The sequence below is a fragment of the Oncorhynchus masou genome, chromosome 19 (assembly GCF_036934945.1).
Source record: "Oncorhynchus masou masou isolate Uvic2021 chromosome 19, UVic_Omas_1.1, whole genome shotgun sequence".
Taxonomy (NCBI): domain Eukaryota; kingdom Metazoa; phylum Chordata; class Actinopteri; order Salmoniformes; family Salmonidae; genus Oncorhynchus; species Oncorhynchus masou.
The window spans coordinates 30937742-30961763 of record NC_088230.1 but is presented as its reverse complement, the minus strand read 5'-3'; the positions used below and the strand labels follow the sequence as shown (position 1 = coordinate 30961763).

The following is a 24022-nucleotide window of genomic DNA, read 5'->3' as shown; positions in this document are numbered from 1 at the left end:
AGTGAGTGGTTTAGCTCCATAGTGTTGATGCCGAAACCAGATGGCACCATTCACTTCTGTAATGATTTTAGAAAGTTAAATGAATCTCAAAGTTCAATGCCTACCCCATGCCATGAATTGATTAACTAATTGAATGGCTAGCGACCGCCCAATTTATCAGCACACTCAACCTGATGAATGGTTATTGGCAGGTGCCCTTAGCTACCGAGGCTAGGGAGAAACCTGCTTTCGACACCCCGGACGGGCTGTTCTACTACAGGAAGCTGCCCTTTGGGTTGCACGGGGCCCCGCCCACCTTCGAGGTTGATGGACCGGGTTCTCCGTCCCCATCATGAGTACGCAGCGGCCTAACTCAATGATATTGTAATCCATGGGAGCGAGTGGGAGACCCATCTAAACCAGGTGAGCTTGGTATTGCAGACCTTACAAGGGGCAGGGCTAACAGCTAACCCGAGGAAATGTCGGCTTGGCCTGCGGGAGACTGAGTATCTGGGCTACATGATCAGGAGGGAATGTGTAAAACCCCAGGTGAAGAAAGTTGAGGCGATTTGGGATTTGTCCTGCCCCCTCACCAAGAAGCAGATACGCACGTTTGTGGGGTTGACTAGTTACTACCGAGCTCGGTATTGCAGACCTTACAAGGGGCAGGGCTAACAGCTAACCCGAGGAAATGTCGGCTTGGCCTGCGGGAGACTGAGTATCTGGGCTACATGATCAGGAGGGAATGTGTAAAACCCCAGGTGAAGAAAGTTGGGCGATTTGGGATTGGCCCTGCCCCCTCACCAAGAAGCAGATACGCACGTTTGTGGGGTTGACTAGTTACTACTGGAGATTTTTCCCCCACTTTGCCTCCCTAGCCAGCCCCCTGACAGATCTGACCAGGAGCCCTCTGCCCGCCCAGGTGACGTGGACCGAGGAGACGGAGAAAGCCTTCCAGGAACTAAAGGGAGCCCTGTGTTTTGGACCCATGCTGGTGACCCCGGACTTCTCCAAACCCATGGTGGTACAGACCGATGCACCCGAAACAGGGGTGAGTGCCGTCGTATCATAGCTACAAGAAGTTGAGGAATATCCAGTCGTATACATTAGCAGAAAGCTGTTGCTGGGGGATCAAAGATATTCCACTGTGGAGAAATAATGCCTAGTGAGTGCTGGAGATGCTGAAATAGAGAGGTGATGGGAGTGGTGATTGAAGGAAGATATCTTGCAGCCGGCTGGCTCCACCTCCGAGCCTTATATGGACTTCCTGCCCCAATGAGGCAAGCTGGTGGATCATTAAGCAATTGAGTGCTTAGGGATAATAGAAGAAGCAGAGAGGGAGAGGACCGAGAGGGAAATGTGTGTTATGGAGAGTGTGAGAAGCGGGAGAATTATCTGTACCATTACCCGTTGTGAACTGGTTGCTGGACCCCCCCCCCCCCTTTCCCACCGTGTGCAAATATTCCTAATAAATTCCCCATTTGCATTCTGGTTATTGAACTTGGTGACGTGGAATCCCCACACCCTTGAGCCTGCTACAATGTGTACTGTGTGTGACCAATAACATTTGAAGATAGCCCTATTTGGTAAAAGACCAAGTCCATGTTATTGCAAAAAGCTCAAATAAGCAAAGAGAAACAACAGTCCATCATTGTTTTAAGAAATTAAGGTCAGTATATTCGGAAAACTTTGAATGTTTCTTCAAGTACAGTCGCAAAAACGACCACCACAGGAAAGGAAGATCCAGAGTTACCTCTGCTGGCCTTCTAGGCAGAGTTGCAAAGAAAAAGCCATATCTCAGACTGGCCAATAAAAAGAAAAGATTAAGATGGGCAAAAGAACACAGACACTGGACAGAGGAACTCTGCCTATAAGGTCAGCATCCCAGAGTCGCCTCTTCACTGTTAACCTCTCAGATTTCAAAAAGGCTTTACGGCGAAAGCATACCATGCGATCATCTGAGAACAGCGGCCAGCAGACAAATCATTACAAACAGTTACCAGCCAAGTAGAGGAGTTACACAAGTCAGAAATAGCGATAAAATTAATCACTTACCTTTGATCTTCATATGGTTGCACTCACAAGACTCCCATTTCCTCAGTAAATGTTTGTCCCTCTTTATATCCAAAAACCTCTGTTTTGTTCACGCGTTTTGTTCAGTAAACCACAGGCTCAAAGGCAGTCACAACAGGCAGACGAAAAATCCGAAAAGTATCAGTAAAGTTCGTAGAAACATGTCAAATGATGTTTATAATCAATCCTCAGGTTGTTTTTAGTCATAATAATCAATAATATTTCAACCGGACAAAAGCTTTGTCAATATAAAAGGAAAACAAGAAAGGCGCGCTCTCGGTCGTGCGCATGAAAAACCTCATTCAGAGTGGTCTTACTCCCTCATTTTTCAGAATACAAGGCTGAAACAATTTCTAATGACTGTTGACATCTAGTGGAAGCCATAGGAAGTGCAATTTCAGTCCTAAATCAATACAATCTGTATAGGCAGTCTATGGAAAACTACAAACAAAAAAATCCCACTTCCTGGATAGATTTTTTCAGGTTTTCGCCTCCCATATAAGTTCTGTTATACCCACAGACAATATTTTAACCTCTTGAAACTCCCCATCCCGGATCCGGGATTGTGACTAAGCCTCAGGCTCATTAGCATAACGCAACGTTAACGATTTCTGAAAATCGCAAATAAAATTAAAATAATGTGTTTGCTCTCAAGCTTAGCCTTTTCTTAACAACACTGTCATCTCAGATTTTCAAAATATGCTTTTGAACCATAGAAATTGACTAATTTGTGTAAGAGTATGCAAAGCTAGCATAGCATTTTGTGTAGCATGTAGCACGCAACATTTTCACAAAAGCCAGATAACCAAATAAATAAAATAATTTACCTTTGAAGAGCTTCTGATGTTTTCAATGAGGAGACTCCCAGCCACATACCAGATGCGCAGTGTTTCCTGAAAGCGTCTGTGTGTAGGAGAAATCGTTCCGTTTTCTACATTGCGCCTGGCTACCGAAACGAACCGAAAATGCAGTCACCTACAACGTGAAACTTTTTCCGGATTAACTACATAATATCGACCGAAACATGGCAAACGTTGTTTGGAATCAATCCTCAAGGTGTTTTTTCACATATCTCTTCATTGACATGCAGTTCGTGGAAGCTTGCTTCTCTCTCTGTGCCCCATGGAAAAATACTGGCAGGTGACTTTTGCGCACCAATTTCGGCGCAGGACACCGGGCGGACACGTGGTAAATGTGGTCTCTTATGGTCAATCTTCCAATGATCTGCCTACAAATACGTCACAATGCTGCAGACACCTTGGGGAAACGACAGAAAGGGCAGACTCATTCCTCTTGCGTTCACAGCCATATAAGGAGATCATGAAAGACAGAGCCTCAAAAATCCTTGTCATTTCCTGGATGCCAAGTCATCTTGGTTTTGCCTGAAGCTCACGTTAAAGGGCACGCACAGAGAAGATATTTGTATTTCTGGACACGTCAGAGTGTTTTCTTTCGAACAGTAGCAATTATATGCATAGTTGAGCATCTTTTTGTGACAAAATATCTTGTTTAAAACGGGAACGTTTTTCTTCCAAAAATGAAATAGCGCCACCATAGGTGTAAGAGGTTAACAGTTTTGGAAACTTTAGAGTGTTTCCTATCCAAACCTACAATTATGTGCTTATCCTAGCTTCTGGGACTGAGTAACAGGCAGTTTACTTTGGGCACGCTTTTAATCCGGAGGTGAAAATAGTGCCCCCTACCCTAGTGAGATTAACATTGAGACTGATGTTTTGCAGGTACTATTTAATGAAGCTGCCATTTGAGGACTTGTGAGGCATCTGTTTCTCAAACTAGACATTCTAATGTACTTGTCCTCTTGCTCAGTTGTGCACCAGGACCTCACACTCCTCTTTCTATTCTGGTTAGAGCCCGTTTGCGCTGTTCTGTGACGGGAGTAGTACACAGCGTTGTACAAGATCTTCAGTTTCTTGGCAATTTCTCGCATGGAATAGCATTCATTTCTCAGAACAAGAATAGACAGACGTGTTTCAGAAGAAAGTACTTTTGAAGAAAGCCATTTTAAGCCTGTAATCAAACCCACAAATGCGATGCTCCAGATATTCAAATAGTCTATAGAAGGCCAGTTTTATTGCTTCTTTAATCAGTACAACTATAAGGGCGCAAGGCGAGACCCAGATGCAGACAAGGGAGGCAGATGGTTTGAGTCTTGATATTTATTAAACAATCAAAAAGGGGTAGGCAAGAGAATGGTCGTGGACAGGCAAAAGGTCAAGACCAGTTCAGAGTCTAGGAGGTACAGAGCTGCAAGCAGGCTCGAGGTCAGGGCAGGCAGAATGATCAAGCAGGCGGGTACAGAGTCCAGAAAACAGGCAAGGGTCAAAAACCGTGAGGACTAGCAAAAGCGAATAGAAGCAGGAGTACAGGAAAACCACTGGTTGACTTGAAAAGCATACAAAACGAACTGGCACAGAGAGACAGGAAACATAGGGATATATACACCAAGGAAATAAGCAACACCTGGAGGGGGTGGAGACAAACACAAGACAGGTGAAACAGATCAGGGTGTGACAACAGTTTTCAGCTGTGCTAACATAATTGCAAAAGGGTTTTCTAATGATCAATTAGCCTTTTAAATGATAAACTTGGATTAGCTAACACAACGTGCCATTGGAACACAGGAGTGATGGTTGCTGACAATGGGCCTCTGCACGACTATGTAGATATTCCATAAACAAATCAGCTGTTTCCAGCTACGATAGTCATTTACAACATTAACAATGTCTACATTGTATTTCTGATCAATTTGATGTTATTTTAATGGACAAAAAATGTGCTTTTCTTTCAAAAACAAGGACATTTCTAAGTGACCCCAAACTTTTGAACAGTGGTGTATATAAAAAAGCACAGAATACAAAGAGATTGAATAAAAACAAGTTCAATGTAGCTATATACCAGTATGTACTTAAAAACATAGGCATTATGTTGTGGAAAGAAGTTGCGTGTGATTGTTGGGGGGGGGGGGGGGACGAACAAAATAAATGTCTTGTCACTGTATCATTATATCTGCTTAAATCTATGTGATTAACAATATATATATATATATATATATATATATATATATATATATATATATATATATATATATGACTAATGGATAACGTTTACAGATGCTTGGAATCCATGAACAGCCACTCGCCTGTGTCCCTCCAAAGGGATGGGTGGGATGGACTTTGGAGCAGGGACATCAGTACTGTCTGTGACTCCCACCAACCCCTCCCGTCTCTCGGGGTATAAAAACATTGTGCTGGGGTTAAGGAATCAGTCTCGACTGAGTACTCTCAAACCTTAAGGAAAGAGCTTCAACGAACCCATCATGGGGGACGCAAAGCTCTGCCTTTTGCTACTTCTGAGCACCCTTGCCTTGGCCTGTAAGTATCTTTCTGACCATTCCCTGCTTCTGGAAAACGTGGTTGTGTAACTGTCTATAGAAAAGGGGTTTTGTAACACTTATCATATGTTTTCATTTGGAAAGGTTTATAGTTTTCAACAGATGCCAAATTGATGTCAAATAAACATATTTTGTATGAAATGTTGTATGTATTGGAATGTTAATATATCACATCACAAAGTAGAAGCATCTTACATTACCCTATATATCAGGGATAGGCACCTATATTCAGCCGCAGGCCAATTTTTGTCAGAGCGGATGGTCAGGAACACAGTTATAATAATTTGTACACTGCAAATTGACCACAACTAAGGCCAAAAAGATATTGTATTTGCAAAATAAGAATACATTTTATATCTTGATTACATTGAGTCACGATCACATATGTCTCTTTTTTTAATTTGTGGGAGTAGATTTCCTAAATTTCCTAAATTTAACAAATTTTTCTCTGAATTCCTGTTGATTTTACAGGCTTTTATGACAAAACAAAATAACAACAATTTAACAAAAAAACTTTGGGGGCCAAAAGTAATCCCTCACTGTTGCCACCCCCCTGCCCTATATAACCCTTTCCAACTTTCCTCATCTTCTGCCCCTCTTCCCAATCCCAACATTTTACACCACACATTTAAGAAAGATGTATTACATTCTTTTACAGAAATGTGCATCAAATATTGTACATTTTAAAGGTTAAAGGCGTGGTAGCACATTGGAATTGTCTGCTTTTAAAATGATCAGGGCCAATATCTCCTTTAACATTTTTCATAGACTAATAAGCAAGACAGTCGCTAGTCACATGTTCAAATTCATTGTATTTCAAAAGACACGTACTTATGCATCTTTCCCTTGCAGATGCCCAAGACAATGCCGAAGAAGAAAATCCCACATGCTTACGTAAGTGAAAAATCACAAAGGCTTTGTTTTAGCTCTAACAGAAAGCAGGCTATTTATTGCCCTCGGACGCACACCCAACGATTACTACCGAGATCAATAAAGAGTCCAATTCTATGTGTTAAGCAGTAGTAGATGAGCTTGTTTGGAATATAATTAACTATCTGTGTTAACTTTGCAATATATTTCTGTCCTCCACCCTAGTGGCAAAAAGGTATAAGAGCCTTCACAAATATGAATACCAATATGAAGCAGAGTCCCTGAATGCCGTGAATGGAGCTTCCAACCTCAGGAACGGACCAAAGGCCTCTTGCAAGGTAAGCCCATCAATATTACATTAACATAAAAGTTATGCTGTGTACATACTGGTGACTCGTGAAATAACTGAATGCCATTGTTTGCAATGAGACAACGACAGCAATTTCTAGCAAATTTGAACGCAAGCTAGCATGTTCTAATCACATAGGGTATCCCACAAGTTCTCATGCTGTCATGCTGTCCTGTCTCCTGTGTTTGCAGAATTAGTAAACATTGTGACCTCTTTGTCTCCCCCTACAGGTCGAGATTGAAATTCCTCAGTCTTGCAGCTACATCCTGCGCACCACAGGCTGTAGCTTGAGTGAGGTTGTTGATATGGACGCAGAGGGCAACCCTGTGTTCGGACCTGCCCCCGGATCTGATGCCTTTACTGCTGCCATGGAGAAGTAAGACCCCAAGGCTGTCACAAATGCCCTAACCCAACCCTTGTCCCCAATATTTGTTAAAAATTCCTTGTCCTCTCTTCTATTAAGCACATTGTAATTTGGAGTTAACAACTGGTAACCAACCTTTCACTTCTCTCTCCCTGCTCAGACATCCTCTGAAGGTTGTGGTTGAGGGAGTGTATGATGTGAAACTGTACCCTGAGGAGGATGAGTCCATGACCATCTTGAACATTAAGAGAGGTATCGTCTCTGCTCTTGCTGTGCCCCTGCTGGAAGAGGAGAACAACAAGAAAATGGTCTGTTGATCTTCTCAGAAAACACCCTAATCATAACTATACACTTTGTATTACAGTGTAGTTTCAGTGATATGAGCAAGTAATTTCGTATTGAGTACTTTATTACTCTAATGGGTACTTTATTACTAACAGTGTATACCTTATTACTCCATATTATTCAATACAATTGGAAACTACCTGGTAAACAATGGTACATATTGGTGCTTGTTTTAGTGAATCCAAGAAAGAAAAATGTAATTATTGTGTAATAAAGCAATAATAAATGAAAGGGTATGCAGTACTGTTGGCACGCCGACGTGATGCACTACAAGGTATAAGACTAGCAAAGAAAATTATATTCATGGCTCTGCAGAGAGCAATTTCTCACATTCAGTTTTTCATAAAACATAAATCAGTATTTATAGTTATTCAAATATGTCAAGGATCATTGACTTTCCCCTCAGCCCACCATCCACGGCATGTGCAAGACCAACTACAAAGTCAACGCCATGGAGGACATCGCTACTGACATCACTCTCAACAGGGACTTGTCTAAATGTGACCACTTCATCCCCCAGAGGGACCACACCAGCCCCCTGGCCCTCGTCTCTGGCATGGTAAGACTGCAAGACAGTAAAAGTTGCTGGTTAGATTCTGAAATACACCCTAAATCATTTATTAATCCTAATTCACTTTTTAACTCCTTTCCAAAAACCCTTCAAAGTACATATCTTTCTCTGCTCCAGTAGCTGAAATGACAACTAATATTACTCCTAATTCACTTTTTAACTCCTTTCCAAGAAAACCTAAACAATAATAAATTCTCCTCCTACAGCACTATCCTCTTGCTCAGCTGATCAGAAGCTCCCAGACCTGCAACTACAAGTTTGACAATGACAAGAAGCACATGATCTCTGGTGCCTGCACTGAGAACCACATCCTGGTGCCTTTCTCTCACAAGTGTGTAAAACATTATGCCTATAATGTTTTATGAAATACGCACCTGCAATGTTAAGAGATGTTGCATAAGTCTTTATCATCTCGTTGGCTTTCCACAGGGGAGAGTATGGAGTTACCAACGTTGGCAAGCAGTTCCTGACTCTGCTGGAGGTTTCCACATACAATGAGAGAGTTTTTGACCACAGTAAGTATCCCTTACATTGCATTCTAATTATGAAGATGATTGAAAAAGGATTTCACCCGCTCAGTGTCAAAACTGACTTTATCTTCCTGCAGATGTGGCCAACCTTAAGGGTCTGCCAATGGAGGCCGCTGAGGACAAGAGCGTTGTTCAGGACAAGGATGCTCCTCTGGCTGTCCTGAGGGAACTGGCCACTCTGTCCAACGGTGAGAAGAGAGCCCACCTCTTCCATCAGCTTGTGAGCATGGTCCGTGGAATGAAGGCTGAGACCCTGAGGCCTGCTATCCCCGAGGCACTGAAGTTATCCGGACCCCTGACCTACCAGGTTCTGGCCCAGTGCGGTACCCCAGAGTGCAGCAGTGCCATCATGCAGATCCTCAGGACCTTTGACAACTCTGCCTTTGAGGTTGATGCCATCGTGTCCGCTATGGGACTGGTCCCCAACCCCTCTGCCCTCCTGGTCAACGACATGCTGGCTATGGCACGGTACAAGCAGAGCAAGCCTATCCTGTATGCCCTGAGCAATGTTGTCAAGAGGTAAACAAACATTTTAAAGCAACATATTTTCTAAATAGAACTGAGCAGATGCAGACAATTAAATTCTTATGTTGAATTTTACATTGTCTTCCTCATCAGGTTCTACAAGGCCGAGGGCAAAGTGACCCCTGAGATTGAGGCTGTGGCTGAGTTTGCTGTTGCCCAGCTGGGTGACTGCACTGGTGACAAGGAGCAGAACTTCCTGGTCCTGAGGGTGAATGTTCCATCGCTCCCCTTAGCTTTTTCAGACTTACTCACACAGCAATCAACAATTTGAATCAGAATAATTCATGTTTCCTTCTTTCTGCTCCCCAGGTTATTGGTAACATGGCTGCAGCCATGGGAGCCGCCAGTCCTGCCCTGAAGTCTGCTTTGATCCAGTGTGTAAACGAGCCCACCACTTCCCTGGAAGTCCAACAGGCTGCCATTCAGGCATTCAAACAGACCCCTGTCCCTGAGGAGGTAACTCACTCTTTTCCTATTAGCTTTAAAAATATATATATGGAAACCATCAACTCTTCATTCACTGCAGTACTGTTATACACATTCTCCTGTTTACAGGGCAGAGAGGTGCTCCTGCAGGTTCTTTTGAATGGTGCTAGCCCCCTGCAGAAGCGCATTGCTGCCTACCTGGTGCTGATGAAGGACCCCCAGCCTGCTGAACTCGCTCAGCTGGCCGCCGCTCTGCCCATCGAAAAAGACCAGCAGGCCAAGAGCTTTGTCATCTCCCACCTGACTAACATACTGGCATCCACAGCAGCAGAGACCCAGGAGTACGTGAGAGATATCATCTACAGTATTTACTGCCTCAGCTAACAGAAATATTCTGTTCGGTTGTTCCCTCCTCATCATAGGTCTGACCATGTAAGAAATTATTCCTTTCATTAAAGGCTGAGACAGAAGATTCTTGATGCCCTGCAGGACAATGAGGTTGGAACTGTCATGGATCCCACCAAGTTCTCCCGCAACTACATGATTGGATCTGTGCAAGGAAATATGCTCTTTGAGGGCACCAGCTATCTGCCCAAGGAAGTCATGCTGGAGATGACTCTGAAGGCCTTCGGCTACAATGTGGACATACTGGAGGTAAAAAAATATATTTAAGTTATTTCCCTAAGCCTTTTATAGAGATTATGTTTGTCTTTTACAGAATATACAATTATTTTTCTATCGGTCTCATGGTGAACATTCTCTTCACTTGTAAGGTTGGCATGGAAGGCAAAGGACTTGAGCCAACTGTTGAGGCTTTGTTCGGAGAGAACGGATTCTTCCCTGACACGGTTCTAAAGATCGTCTACTTCGTTTCTGACAAGATGTCCCTGCAGCTCAATGATGTCATGAAGAGGATGGTGCCCGCTCTGAAGAAAGAAAGAATGAAGAGACAGGTATTTAAAACCATACTACTTCTTCCTCTTTCCTTACCAAACATTTTAATTAGTGTGATTTTAATCCTAGTTATTTAATTGTAGCATGAGCTAACTGTCTCTTTCCTTTAAAAAAAATATTCTGTAGGCTTCCCAGAACATCGTGAGAGAAATCGGCCGCAACCTCAACAGACTGGTCAGGGATCTGAAGGCTCAGGAGTCCCCTGAGGCTATGGTTTACCTGAGACTGCTGGGAAATGAACTTGGATACCTGAAGACCAATGAGATAGAGAAGATGGCCTACTCTGCTGGTCTGATGATTGACAACGTACTCAAGATGTTCCCCACTGATGTATGTACAAGATACATTAAAGTGCAACACTATCAATTCACACAGACATTAATGATAGTTTTTGAGTCTATAGGTTAATCAATCAATCAAATGTATTTCTAAAGCCCTTTTTACATCAGCCGTGCTGTTAGAATACCCAGCCTAAAACCCTAAACAGCAAGCAATGCAGATGCAAATATCACTGTCCCAATACTTCTGGAACTCACCGTACATAAGGGGAACATAGCGGTCACATAATGGAATCAAAGTAGCACAACAAACAAGTCTTCAACATTGTGTACAGTCCTCAAACACTGTGGGTGTTGAAAACTAGAAAAATCACTTGCTTTCATGCCAAGAGTGTTTAATAGTTTACCAATCTGTCAGACTTACTAGTGACGTTATCAATAACAACACAAGGTAAGAGAAGACCACCTTCATCAAGTTTGACTCTCAACCAGGGAGGGAGTGTCTCTACTTTAAGTCTGGAGTCTAGTGCAGTCAGAATAGAACAGTACTGGTCATATGGATGGATGAAAATGTGAGGAGGGTTGAGAATTAATCTGACAAGAATTACATTTAATGATCAAAAATGTAAATTACTACTCTGAAATCTACAGTTGAAGTTGGACGTTTTTTCAACCGCTCCACGCATTTCTTGTTAACAAACTATCGTTTTGGCAAGTCGGTGAGGACATCTACTTTGTACATGACACAAGTCATTTTTCCAACAATTATTTAAAGACAGATTATTTAAGTTATAATTTACTGTATCACAATTCCAGTGGGTCAGATGGTTACATACACTAAGTTCACTGTGCCTTTAAACAGCTTGGAAAATGTCCGAAAAATGTTATGGCTTTAGAAGCTTCTGATAGGTTAATTTCATAATTTGAGTCAATTGGAGGTGTACCTGTGAATCTACTTCAAGGCCTACCTTCAAACTCAGTGCCTCCTTGCCTGACATCATGGGAAAATCAAAAGAAATCAGCCAACACCTCAAAAAAATTGTAGACCTCCACAAGTCTGGTTCATCCTTGGGTGCAATTTCCAAACGCCTGAAGGTTCCATGTTCATCTGTACAAACAATAGTAACAAACAACAGTGCGCAAGTATAAACACCATGCGACCAATCAGCCGTCATTCCGCTCCAGAAAGACGTGTTCTGTCTCCTAGAGATGAAGGTACTTTGGTGTGAAAAGTGCAAATCAATTTCAGAACAACAGCAAAGGACCTTGTGAAGATGCTTGAGGGAACAGGTACAAAAGTATCTATATCCACAGTAAAACGAGTCCTATAGTGACATAACCTGAAATGCCGCTCAGCAAGGTAGAAGCCACTGCTCCAAAACTGCCATAAAAAAGCCAGACTACAATTTGCAACTGCACATGGGGACAAATGTGGCAACATCTCAAGACATCAGTCAGGAAGGTAAAGCTTGGTGGCAAAAGGGTCTTCCAAATGGATAATGACCCCAAGCATACTTCCAAAGTTGTGGAAAAATAGCTTAAGGACAACAAAGTCAATGTATTGGAGTGGCCATCACAAAGCCCTGACCTCAATCCTATAGAACATTTGTGGGCAGAACTGAAAAAGCATGTGCGAGCAAGGAGGCTTACAAACCTGACTCCGTTGCACCAGCTCTGTCAGGAGGAACTGGCCAAAATTCACCCAACTTATTGTGGGAAGCTTGTGGAAGGATAACCAAAACTTTTGACCCAAGTTAAACAATTTGAAGGCAATGCTGCCAAATACTAATTGAGTGTGTGTAAACTTCTGACCCACAGGGAATGTGATGAAAGTAATAAAAGCTGAAATAAATCATTCTCTTTACTATTATTCTGGCATTTCACATTCTTAAAATAAAGTGGTGATCCTAACTGACCTAAAACAGGGAATTTGTCAGGAATTATGAAAAATTGAGTTTAAAAGTATTTGGCTAAGGTGAATCAACTTCCGACTTCAACTGTACATGTTCCACAGCTTATGAAGGGACTGATGACCAACGCTGACAATGAAGTCTTCGCCCATTACATCTTCATGGATAACGAATTCTTCCTGCCAACTGCCACTGGTGTGCCACTAAAGATTGCCTTGTCTGGTACCTTCACCCCTGGCATCAAGGGAGGACTGCACATTACACCCGACATGGTAAACCTTTATATTTATTTTCACTGATCTGTTTTCTATTTGTAGTAACCCTAATACATGTGACGTCGGTCAGTCTTTTTGCATATCTATATAATATACTTGGACGGATCCCTTTCCCACAGAGCGAGGTCTCCTTCATGCCCTCCGCTGGAATTGAGTTTGTGGCCCGGGTTGGTTCCCACATTCCTGAGTACCTTCTCTCTGGCCTGGAGATGCACACCAGCCTATACCATGAGAGTGGGCTCAGCGCTAAGCTCGTCATGGCTGACAAACAGGTCAAGCTGACCATCCCTGCTCCTCAGGGTCCTGCCAAGCTCATCAGCATCACGTACGTGTCAGAGTATCATTCAGATAATACCTGATGACCAATATCTATCAGAGCCTAAACATTTCCTTTCCACGACCCCTATTATAGCAACAAGCTGTTTGAAGTGACCTCTGCTGGAGTGAAACCCATCCCGTCTCTGGTAGAGGACAGAATTGATGTGTCTGAGTGCACTCCATTCTTAGCTGGTATGAAGTACTGCACCACCCTTCAGTACTCTGATGCTCGCTCCCATGACACTGCACCCTACTTCCCCTTTACCGGAGATAGCAAGTAAGTACTAGTTCTATGCAAATACATTTTAACATGCTCCATTTATGTTTTCCTATTTTCAGGTAGAAATTGATCTTAGCCATAACTTTTGGAAATGAAACAATTATTTAGGCTTGCTGTGGAGCTCCACCCCACTGGGGATGTCACTGAATACACGGCCACCATAGGCTACGAACTCCTCAGGGAGGGAGAAGAAGGTCGTCAGAAAGTTGACACTGTAAAGGTGGTCCTGAAGGCAGAAGGTATAGCTAAGTTACAAAATCCCTCTTTTAGAGTAACACAGTCCTTCCACTTCTACCGTACCACCTTTTCCTTGGTGACTAACTAATTCAGTTTATCCTGGACACAGGTGCTGACCCCACAGCCACAGCCACTGTGAAGTACAACAGGAGGAAGAATGTCCTCACCACCGACATCCAGATCCCTGACTTTGACTTGGAGGCCGGAATCAGACTGGGCGTTGTTGATGGAAACACCAAGGGCAACGGAATACACTCCATCTCCATTGACCTCATCAACAAGAACATCCCTCAGCTGTCGCTGGTTGGCCGCGCTAAGTAAGCTGACAATGCTACCCCACAAAGTACTTCCCTGTTTTGGTTTCTTCTGTTTTTCCTTTCTTCCAAATTCCAACTGACTAATGGTTTTCTTTGCAGAATTGAGGCCATGAAGGATGCTATGCTGCAGGTGCAGCTGCTTGTCCCTTCAATCAAGGCTGACGCCACAGTTACAGCCAATGTGAAGCGTGGTGAGGAACTGGAACTTGAGCTTGAGTGTGACATCAAGCTCCCAGAGACCACCTCAGTGCAAAAGATCACCCTAAAATATGGTATGCAGGCATTCAATATCGACCAACCTTTGTACAATGATAAATTGTTTTGCTTCTTGATCAACTTTAACTGTACGTTTCTGAGAGCTTTGCCAGGCTTTAAATGTCAAGTATCCATGGGAAAGTCATTAAAATGTTATTTAATTTACAATGAATTTCTCTTACTTTGTAGATGACGAGAAGATTGTGGCTGAGGTCAAGTCTGACATGAACTCTGAGATCCAGAACATCCTCCCTCATGCTGAGGCATTCCAGAAGATGGTCAGGGATGTTCTTGACCAGCAGGTGGGCCAGACTGACATGAAGGTCCGTCACATCCTCACCAAGTCTGTGGAGGTAATACTTCAAAAAAATACTTATCATCTGATCACTATTTTGTCCACTCTGAACTTAATATATGACTATATATTTATATTACAGGCAACCAACAACTACCTGGAGAAATATTCTGCTGATATCCCATACATGCAGAACCTGAGAGTCCCTGAGATGCCGGAGATGACTCTGCCTGAGAAACTGTTCCTGAATGCGTAAGTTACATCAATCAACTAGCATGAGAATAATTTCAGTCAATACATTAACTGATTTTTTTGGATTCCATGATTAATTCATTATTAAATATCATTTTCTGAAACAGTGAGGCCACAGCTGCTTACCACTTCAACAATGAGCGTATCTTCATCGCCATTCCCCTGCCTCTTGGTGGTAAATCATCTGTGGAGCTGAACTTCCCAGCTGCACTGACCACACCACACCTGGCTCTGCCCCTGCTTGGCCTGGACATTGCATCCATGGAGATCCCGATCCCTGAGCTTTTCATCCCAGAGACCCTTGATGTGTTTGTACCCCTCTTTGGAAAAGCTCTGCTGTCTACAAAAGTGAAGAGCAACTTCTACAACTTGGAGGGCTCAGTGTCTGCTGGCAAAGATGCCGCTGAGACACCAAGCTATTCTGCCAAGTTTGATGTGACAGGCAGCTGCTCAATGGAACTCCTGTGCATCAAGATTGAAGGTAATGCTCCACCTCCAGACATTTTCTAATGCCTTTGTAAATAATAGAGAATTACACCATCTGGAACATGTTTAGTTGTGCAATAATCAATCATTGTTCCTTCTGTGTTGTAAATAGGATCTGGATTGCTTGCCACCACTCCTGCTGATTCCATCAAGGCCCATGTGAAGACCTCTGTGAGCCACAAGCTCATTGATGCCAGCATTAGCATAAGGGAAGTAGGCACTGTTACAGACAACAAGATCAATGTGAAATCCAGCAGTAAAATCGAAGTAACAAGCCCCATGGGTCTGAGTGTAAACCTAGAGCACACCGGCCAACTTGGCTTCAATACTGAAGCGCCAATACTGGCTCCAACACTGAAGATCTCTGGTGATAGCAACTTGGAGGGAACAGTCAAAGCAGGACCTGTCTATGGCACCACAATCACCACCCAGTCTTTTACCATCTTCCCATTCAGACCAGAGGCAAAGATTGATTCTTCCCTGAAAATTGATTCAACCATTCTTACGGCCCAGAACACCATTGCTGCATCGTTTGCCAATGGCGAGCTGTCTGTTGTGTCTAACACGAATGCATTTGAAGACATCCTGACCCATGCTGCTGAACTTGCCTTCAAGGATAACCAGCTGTCACTGAAATGTGACACCAATGCCCTTGCCCTTGGCACGAATATCCACAACCAGGTTGAGGGTTATGTTGGCTCTGGAGCAGTCACAATCAAGATGGAGACCAACACTGAATACTCAACGAATCGCATATACTCTCTTGTAACTGCCTCCCTGGATGTCAATGGACTGGCTGTAAACAGTGATGCCACTGTAAAACTGCTTGAGAACAAAGCTGCACACAAAGCTACCCTGACAATGAACAGGGATGGCCTGGCCACAAGCGGAACAACCACCCTGCAGGGCCCGTTCACCATGGAGAACACCTTCAACGGTGGAATTGATGCCTCCAAGGCTACTCTGTCCATTGAGACCAAGAGTGCATTGAATTACATGAAGGTTGAGAATGCCAACTCATTGACCATCACTCTCTCCAGCCTTGCCTTCACCTCAAAGGCTGAGGCCATCGTCAGCGAGAGCACTTCCTATGCACATGACATCACCATTGACCTGCAGGACTACACTGCCTCTGTAAATGTGAACAATGACCTGAAACTGCTGGGAGCCAACCTAGTCAACGAGGCTCAGCTAAAGGCAGTGGTCTACAAAATTGACTTTGCTGGAAGCCTGAAGGTGGCCTATGATGAGCAAGAGCTCAAACACACCTATGAGATCAACTATGCAGACTTGACCGCTAATGCTAAGTGCAGCACTACTGGAAAGCTCTTCGGTGCTCACATGAGCCACAACACTGAGCTTGAAATTGTTGGCCTTGCTGCAAGAATCCAAAATGATGCCCGCTTCAACTCCCAGCCTTTCCGCTTCGACAACACCATCCGTGCCAGCATTATTCCCTTCGACTTCAATCTTGATGCCATCTTCAATGCTGATGGTGACCTGACCTTGTATGGCAAGCAGAGCGCTCAGCTCTATGGAAAGTTCCTTCTTAAAGCACAGCCCCTGGCTTTTGCCAGCTCTCATGAATGCAGAGCCTCCATCACTCAGAAGCTGGACAATGGCTTCTCCCTGGAGACCACACTGGACAACAAGATAGACACACTTTTGACTCCCCAGGAGCAGAAAGCCACACTCAGGGTGAAGTCCAAGGTGAACAACCATGCCCTCAATCAGGAAGTGAGTGCCTACAACAATGATGAAAGACTTGGACTGGAGCTGTCTGCAACCCTCCTCACCGGCCTACTGAACATAGCTGCCAGTGAAGAGCAGAAATTCACAATTTCTGGTTTCATGAAGTATGATAAGAACACTGACAGTCACTTGATTAACCTGCCCTTCCTTGAAAGTTTGCCTGCCATCCTGGAAAACATCAAGATCGCTATTGTGAGCATGGCAGAGAAACTGCAGAATTACATGAACAGTGAAGAGATCAAGGCTAAGCTTGAGGCTCTGCCACAGCATGTGAGTGACTTTGTTACCAAACTGAATCTTGAAGGCAAGGCTGTCCAGCTCAAACAGGACCTGATTACCCTCACCCAGGTGTATGCCATCTCTCTGGAAGACCTAGAGGCCTTTCTGGTGAACCTCAAGACAGCTTTTGAAAAACTGCTTATTGATCTGTCATCCCGCATTCAGGGAATTGTTGATGTTACCAAGGATATGATTGCGAGTGGCATCCTTTCTGAAACTGTCATCCAGAGGCTCAACCAGGAGCTGAATGCCATCAACAAGGAGTATGAATTAACTACAATTATCATAGATGTCATTGATGCCATTGAAGAGCTGATCAAGCAGATTGACATGCAGAAACTGAAGGACAGCAGCATTGCACTCCTGCACGACATTGATGCCCAGTTTGAAATCAAAGCTCAGCTTGAAAATGCAGTGAGTGAATTGAAGCAGTTCATTGAGAACTTTGACAGAAACCAATTTGTTGAGGATCTGAGGAACTACATTACCTCGCTCAACTTGGAAGCTTATGTTGAGCAGATGATAGATCAGTTTCAGCAAGATTGGCAAAGATTCAGCAAGGCTATTGAGCCTGTCAAGGCAGTGATTCAGGATTTTGACGTATTTGGTAAGTTGAATGCTTTCCATGCCAAGTTGACAGAACTGATTGTCAAATATGATGTTGACAAGAAGGTTGAAGCAGTCCTGGAGAAGGTTGTGGACCTCATTAAGCAATTCAAAATTGGTGAAACAATTCAGGTCCTTGTTAACAAGCTGAAGGCCATCGATATCCCAGGGAAGGTAATGCAGATGCTGGAGGAAACAATCAACTACTTGAAAGCTACTGAGATCAAACAGGTGATTGATCAGCTGAACGAGTATCTCGACTCTGTTATCCAGAAGCTGAAGTCATTTGATTACAATGCCTATGTGGATGAAGTCAACCAGATATTTGCTGAATACACTGCTCATGTAAACGAGCTCATCAAGGCACTTGAGATCCCACACAAACTTCAGGCTTCAAGAGAGTTTGTCAACTTTGTTGTGTCATCTGCACTTAACTTCATTGAACATCTTAGGGAAATCAAGGTTGCAGACATGATCAAAACAGTGAAGGACATAGCTGACCATGCCATCCTTAATGACCTTAAGGCAATTTCGGACAGCCTGAAGCAGAGAATCACCGATATGGATCTCAGAAATTATATAATCTCATTCCTGCATCAGCTGAGCGAACAGTACACCATGGTTACCACCGTCATCAATGAGGTGTTCGGCAATGTGTTTGAGGTGATCCAGATGTTTGCTGGTGAACAACAAATTGTCAGCGAGGTCAAGCAGATAATTGAGGGAGTTGTTACTGGACTGAAGACAGCTGAGCTGGACTTCCCTTCATTCACCATCCCTCTCACAGACCTGATCATGCCCTCCATGAAGATCAGCCTGGAGAAGCTTCAGGAGATTGAAATTCCAACACAGCTGGATATCCCTGAGTTCACTATCCTGGGTTTCCACACAGTGCCAGCCACCACTGTTTCCTTTGACGATATCAAGCAGAAGGTCATAGAGCTCATCGACTTCATTGTCAACTTTGAGATCCAGATGCTTGATTTGGATGCTTTCTTTGGAGACCTGACCATGAGCTACCTGCCAACCCTACCTGACATTACTCTCCCAGAGATCACATTCCCCGAGTTCTCCTTCCCTGCCCTCCCTAAGGTGGCCGCAGAGAAGCTCCTAGAGATTCCAACTCTCCAGATCCCTGAGATCAAGCTCCCTGCCATCCCCAGTGAGATCAGTGTCCCTTGCTTTGGCAAGCTCTATGGTGAGATCAGTGTCATAACCCCAGTCTACAGCATCAGGAGCTCTGCTGAGCTCTGGAACAACACTGAAAATGAGATGACTCCTCAGTTCACTGCTCTCCTGGCCACCCAGGCCACATCACCCAGTATTGAGATCCTCAATTTCAACCTGAACTCCAGTGTTCGTGTTGCCATCCCCAAAATGAGACGCATGATTGTTGCAGAGACCCTTAAGTTCATTCACAATGCACTTGCAGTTGAACATCAGGCATCAGTGATCATCTACGGATTCTCATCCCAGGCCTCAGCTAAGACCACAGTCAAGGCAACCACTGCACACTACACGGCTGACATTGTCAATAATGCATTCTTTGCTATGGAGGGTGGAATATCTGCCTCTATGGACACCACCTACAACCACCAGATCAATATCCCAATCGTTGGCTTCACCAATGGAGCCTCTGTGACCCAAAAGGTTGTTGCCCGCCTGGAGGACACAACAATCACTCTGACCGTTGGAAATGATGGTGCTATGAAGTTCAACTTTCACGAGGGCACACACAAGTGTGACCTTCACTTCGCCATCAGTCCCAGCACTGCTAAGCTGACAATCTCCGCTGACACCGACACTGTCCTTCTGAAGATGAAGCAGACCTTGAACGCTGATGCAGTCATGTACGGTCACATCACATTTGATGCCCGGTTTGAAGCAGAAGGCCCAGAGGTCAAGAACAGCCTTCTGGTGGCATCTGGAAATGCTGACTATGGATATTTGAAAATTGAACTGAAGGCAAACCATGACACAGAGCTTGTTGGAGATCTCAGTGGAATCCTGTCCAACTCACTCAACATTATGATTAATACAAGTGAGGTTGTCTTTGACTTCCAGAACAAGGGAAACACAAAGCTACGCTTCAAGGAGGCACTGGTGGCCAAGATTGATCTCCAGAATGACTACTCTGCCATCATCAAGCCTGAAGCTCAACAGATCAACACTGTGGCTCTTGCCCGTTTCAACCAGTACAAATACTCCTACAACTTCACTATTGACAACAACAAAAAGGAGGCTGGTATATTTGCTACTGTCAACAGTGAGGCTAATCTTGAATTCTTGACAACCCCTATCAGCATCCCTGAGATTGAGCTATCCTTCCTTAACATGCGCATCCCAGCCATCAATGATCTGAACCTGTATGAGCATACTGGCTTGAAGAACATCTTGACCACCACTGAGCAGTCTCTTGATGTTGATTCCAAGATCCTGTACCAGAAGGGTCAGTTTTACTCTCTGGGCAACCTGATAACCGAACTCTCCCTGAAGTCACCCATCTTCAATCTGAATGCCAATGCCGGACTTTACACTGAGGACGACGTTGTGTTCCGTCTCGGAGCTACCACAGCCTCCGTATTTGAAGCTCTTAAGGTCAAGCTTGACGGCACCAGCAGCCTGACCACCAAAAGAGGACTTAAGCTGGCCACATCCCTGTCTCTGGAGAATCCCCACATTGAGGGAAACCATGACAGCACAATCAGCCTGAACACTGACAACCTGGAAGCTGCGGTGTCTCTGGCTACCGGTGCAAAGATTGCTCTGCCCATCTTGAATCTGGAAGCCAACCAGCAACTTGTTGCAGACACCAAGACCAAGCCAAATGCTGCCTCTACATTGAAGCTGAAAGGTGATTTCAACCTGCCCCTTATCAAAGCAATTGGCAAGGCAGAGGCCGACCACAGCCTGAAGCTAGAGGGAACTCTTGAGTACATCTCCGTGGAGTCATCCATCCAGGGCACCATTGATGGCACAATCCTGGAATACAATGCTGTTTTGGGAGCTCTGGACAATGAAGCTAACATCTACCTGAATGCTGATGGCCTACGCTCCACCTCAAAGGTCACTGCCAATACTAAACTCAGCAACGGTGAGACAATTGTCCTGGAGATGGATGTGGACGAGAGCCTGGCTGTTGAGGCATCCGTGAGCCGGGTGTATGCAGTGCTGAAATTTATGAGCACCAATAAGGCCAATGTGATTACTTTCAACACCAATGGAAAGCATGTAGCCCAGGCTACCATTGACTTAGCACCATTGACATCACTGACTGCTGATGTTGAGATTGACATGTTTCAACCAAGCAACATGGGTGACATTTCTCTCTTTGAGAAGACTGCTGTCGAGCTGACATGTACCAAGCAGAAGATCTCTACCACCGCCAAGATTGCCACTCCTGTGTACACCACAGATATGGCAGCTGAGTTGGGGGGTGATTCCCCTGTCTTCAAAGCCACACTCAAGTCATCTGCTACCTCTGCCATTGTTCTCCTGGACTATGACATGGATGGTAAATTTATTTGAAATTGGAATTATTTTTAAGTAATAGCTGAAAAACGAATCATATTGTCACTGATCTTTTACTGTAAATTGTTATTCAAATGATTTGTAACTCTAACTACTTTCAACAGCTTCCATCAAAGCAAATGTTGAGAATGAAGCCCTGGGCTTGACTGGCAAGATTACCCTGACCCATGCTGACCTGACCATGGACATTCAGAATGTGATTACCCAGTCTATGAGGTAATACTTTCTTTTTAACAGACCCCTTCTCAATGTATAATACCCATTGGAAGATTATTTAGTCTCACAATGTTAATCAAAATAAGATACATTATGTAGATTTGAAGATATTTCAATATTAGTTAACACAGTTGGCTTTATTTGATTTGTGAATACCCGGAAGAAACGCCAAGATGAGGGAAGGTAAATATTATAAAAAGTATCTTAACTTCCTTATCTCTGTCTGAGATAAAACAAAGGCTGAGCTTTACTTTTAGAACTACCTTAACCACATAAGTATAAATTAAGATGGCAACTGAATATGCTTGTCATGTTTTTCCTGAACTTCTTAGTGTCTCCCGCCACACCCTGAATGTGGACATCACGAGCCCAACCTTCACTGATGTGAACTTCCGCTATGCTGCCCGCAGAGATGGAGTCAGTGCTTCCATCTCTACTCCATCCACTGGGTTATTGGGTCTTGAACTCCAGGGCAGGAAACCATCTGAGCTGAGCACTAGACTCTACAGCCGTTATGCTGTGAGTGTCTTTCATATTTTAAAATATTTATTGTGCGCCTATTTACACATAAGATACATGTCACCCTATTGTTAAATTATTTAGAAATTGTTATTTACTCTTGTGTTTTTCTTATATCCAACAGTCTGCCCCAGAGGTTGATGTTGACATCTTGGTCATCAGAGTTACTTCCAATGACGCCGATAATCTAAAACTACAGGTTTCCAACAACAAGGAGGCCCTCCACGACATGCTCCTGGGCCTGAAGGAGAGACTCCCTGCCATCACATCCACCCTGGAGAGCTTCGCAGACCGGTTTGAGATCATCACGCCCATCCTCACTTCAGGCGAACGCATTGAGGAAGCCTTCAATGCTGTCTGCCACCATGTTCTCCAGCTGTCATTCTTCTTCAGGGACACTGTTGCCCAGTGCAAGAAAACCGTCCAGGTCTTCCTGGATGCTGCCATTGAGTTCCTGAAGGAGACCCAGTTGAAGCTGCCTGGGTATGAGGAGATAACCACCCTGCCTTTGCTGCTCCTCAAACAGATAACCAGCGCCATTGCCTCCATTCTTGAGCAGGCCATCCAGATGATCATTGAAAATGTGGAGTCATGGAGATGAGCATGTCTGTGGTGAACCAGCTCAATCTCCCCATCACTGGTCTTCTGCAGCAGGCTTCTGATGAGGCTTTCGTGAAAGTTAGTGGAAGGCTTGAGAACGACCTTTCCCTTCCACCAGAGAGATACCCACAGACTGAACCCTGAGTATATTAAACACTGCCATCTGTTAAACACATATGCTCGCTTGGGAGGGAAAAAATTGACACTTAGCCCGATAAATGTTTCAGCATGTATTTATAGCAGTCAAGTTAACATGTACAACTTGATAAAAATATGTTGTATTATTATTTTGTGAAAATGACACCTGATGTTCCAACATGGAAATGCAATACTTTGTTGTGTTCCACTTCCCTTGTCTTTCCTATTCAAGATGTAAAGAGTGAAGTGTATCAATAAAGTATATTATAAACTGGGTGGTTCGAGCCCCGAATGCTGATTGGCTGACGAGTATGACAAAACATTTATTTGAACTGCTCTAAATATGTTAGTAACCTGTTTATAATAGCAATAAGGCACCTCTGGGGTTTGTGGTATATGGCCAATATATCCAGGCACTCTGCGTTGCTTTGTGTTTAAGAAGAGCCCTTAGCCGTGGTATATTGGTCCTCTGGCCTTATTGCTTAATTATACCATACAGCATTAATTATTTTTAAGTATGGTGAAAACATTATAAACCTCACTTTCTGGTATTTTGTATATTTTAGGCTTTCAAGTATATGTTTAAACGCAGATGCTGCTCATGTTTGATTGCATTGACACACATTAGCTATATGTGGTCACTGTGTGTTTGTGTATGCTCTGTTGAAGCTCTTGAGACCGAAAGCGAATTAAATGAAATGTGTGCATTGATTCTGAGTGTGCGGAGACTTTATTCCATTACGTTATTGCTCTTCATCTCCTGCACCTTAAGTACAGTCGGGTGTGTGACAGATCCTCCTAAGTTACTTCAATAGCAAAAAATAGGCAAATCTTTTCTGAAACTTAGAGGGTGCCATTCTATGAGCATGGGACTTAAATGAGATGCAACTTTGTTGCAAATTCATTCACTGAACTTCTCAACTGTCAAAACAATAACACGTTCTATACCATTAAAGTCTCAAACTTTCAACAGAGAAACATTGCTTTTAAACAAACAATTTGTTAATCGTCTAGTTTAAGAAATATTCAAATCAAAGTTAAGCTTCTGTACACTACAGTTCAAAAGTTTGGGGTCACTTA

At 43.7% G+C, this 24022-nt stretch overlaps 1 protein-coding gene across 1 annotated transcript; it reads left to right on the top strand.

Moving 5' to 3' along the window:
- Positions 1–5337: 5337 nt before the first annotated feature.
- On the top strand, positions 5338–23653 carry LOC135506166 (apolipoprotein B-100-like). The gene is made up of 28 exons (XM_064925642.1): positions 5338–5444; positions 6317–6358; positions 6560–6672; positions 6914–7059; positions 7208–7355; positions 7799–7951; positions 8170–8294; positions 8393–8478; positions 8571–9012; positions 9112–9226; positions 9328–9474; positions 9574–9785; positions 9903–10098; positions 10218–10397; positions 10525–10728; positions 12691–12858; positions 12981–13186; positions 13274–13456; positions 13568–13698; positions 13806–14013; positions 14113–14285; positions 14458–14621; positions 14706–14815; positions 14923–15296; positions 15414–21452; positions 21574–21685; positions 22018–22204; positions 22329–23653. The coding sequence occupies exons 1-28, from the start codon at positions 5390–5392 to the stop codon at positions 22803–22805; spliced, it is 10896 nt and encodes a 3631-aa protein (XP_064781714.1). The 5' UTR covers positions 5338–5389; the 3' UTR covers positions 22806–23653.
- The last annotated feature ends 369 nt before the right edge of the window (positions 23654–24022 follow it).

Coding starts and splice junctions, on each gene's coding strand:
- LOC135506166 (XM_064925642.1), top strand. CDS start 5,390: ATGGGGGACGCAAAGCTCTGCCTTTTGCTACTTCTGAGCACCCTTGCC. Junction 9,786..9,902: donor ACAGCAGCAGAGACCCAGGA/GTACGTGAGAGA, acceptor CTTTCATTAAAG/GCTGAGACAGAAGATTCTTG. Junction 12,859..12,980: donor TGCACATTACACCCGACATG/GTAAACCTTTAT, acceptor CCTTTCCCACAG/AGCGAGGTCTCCTTCATGCC.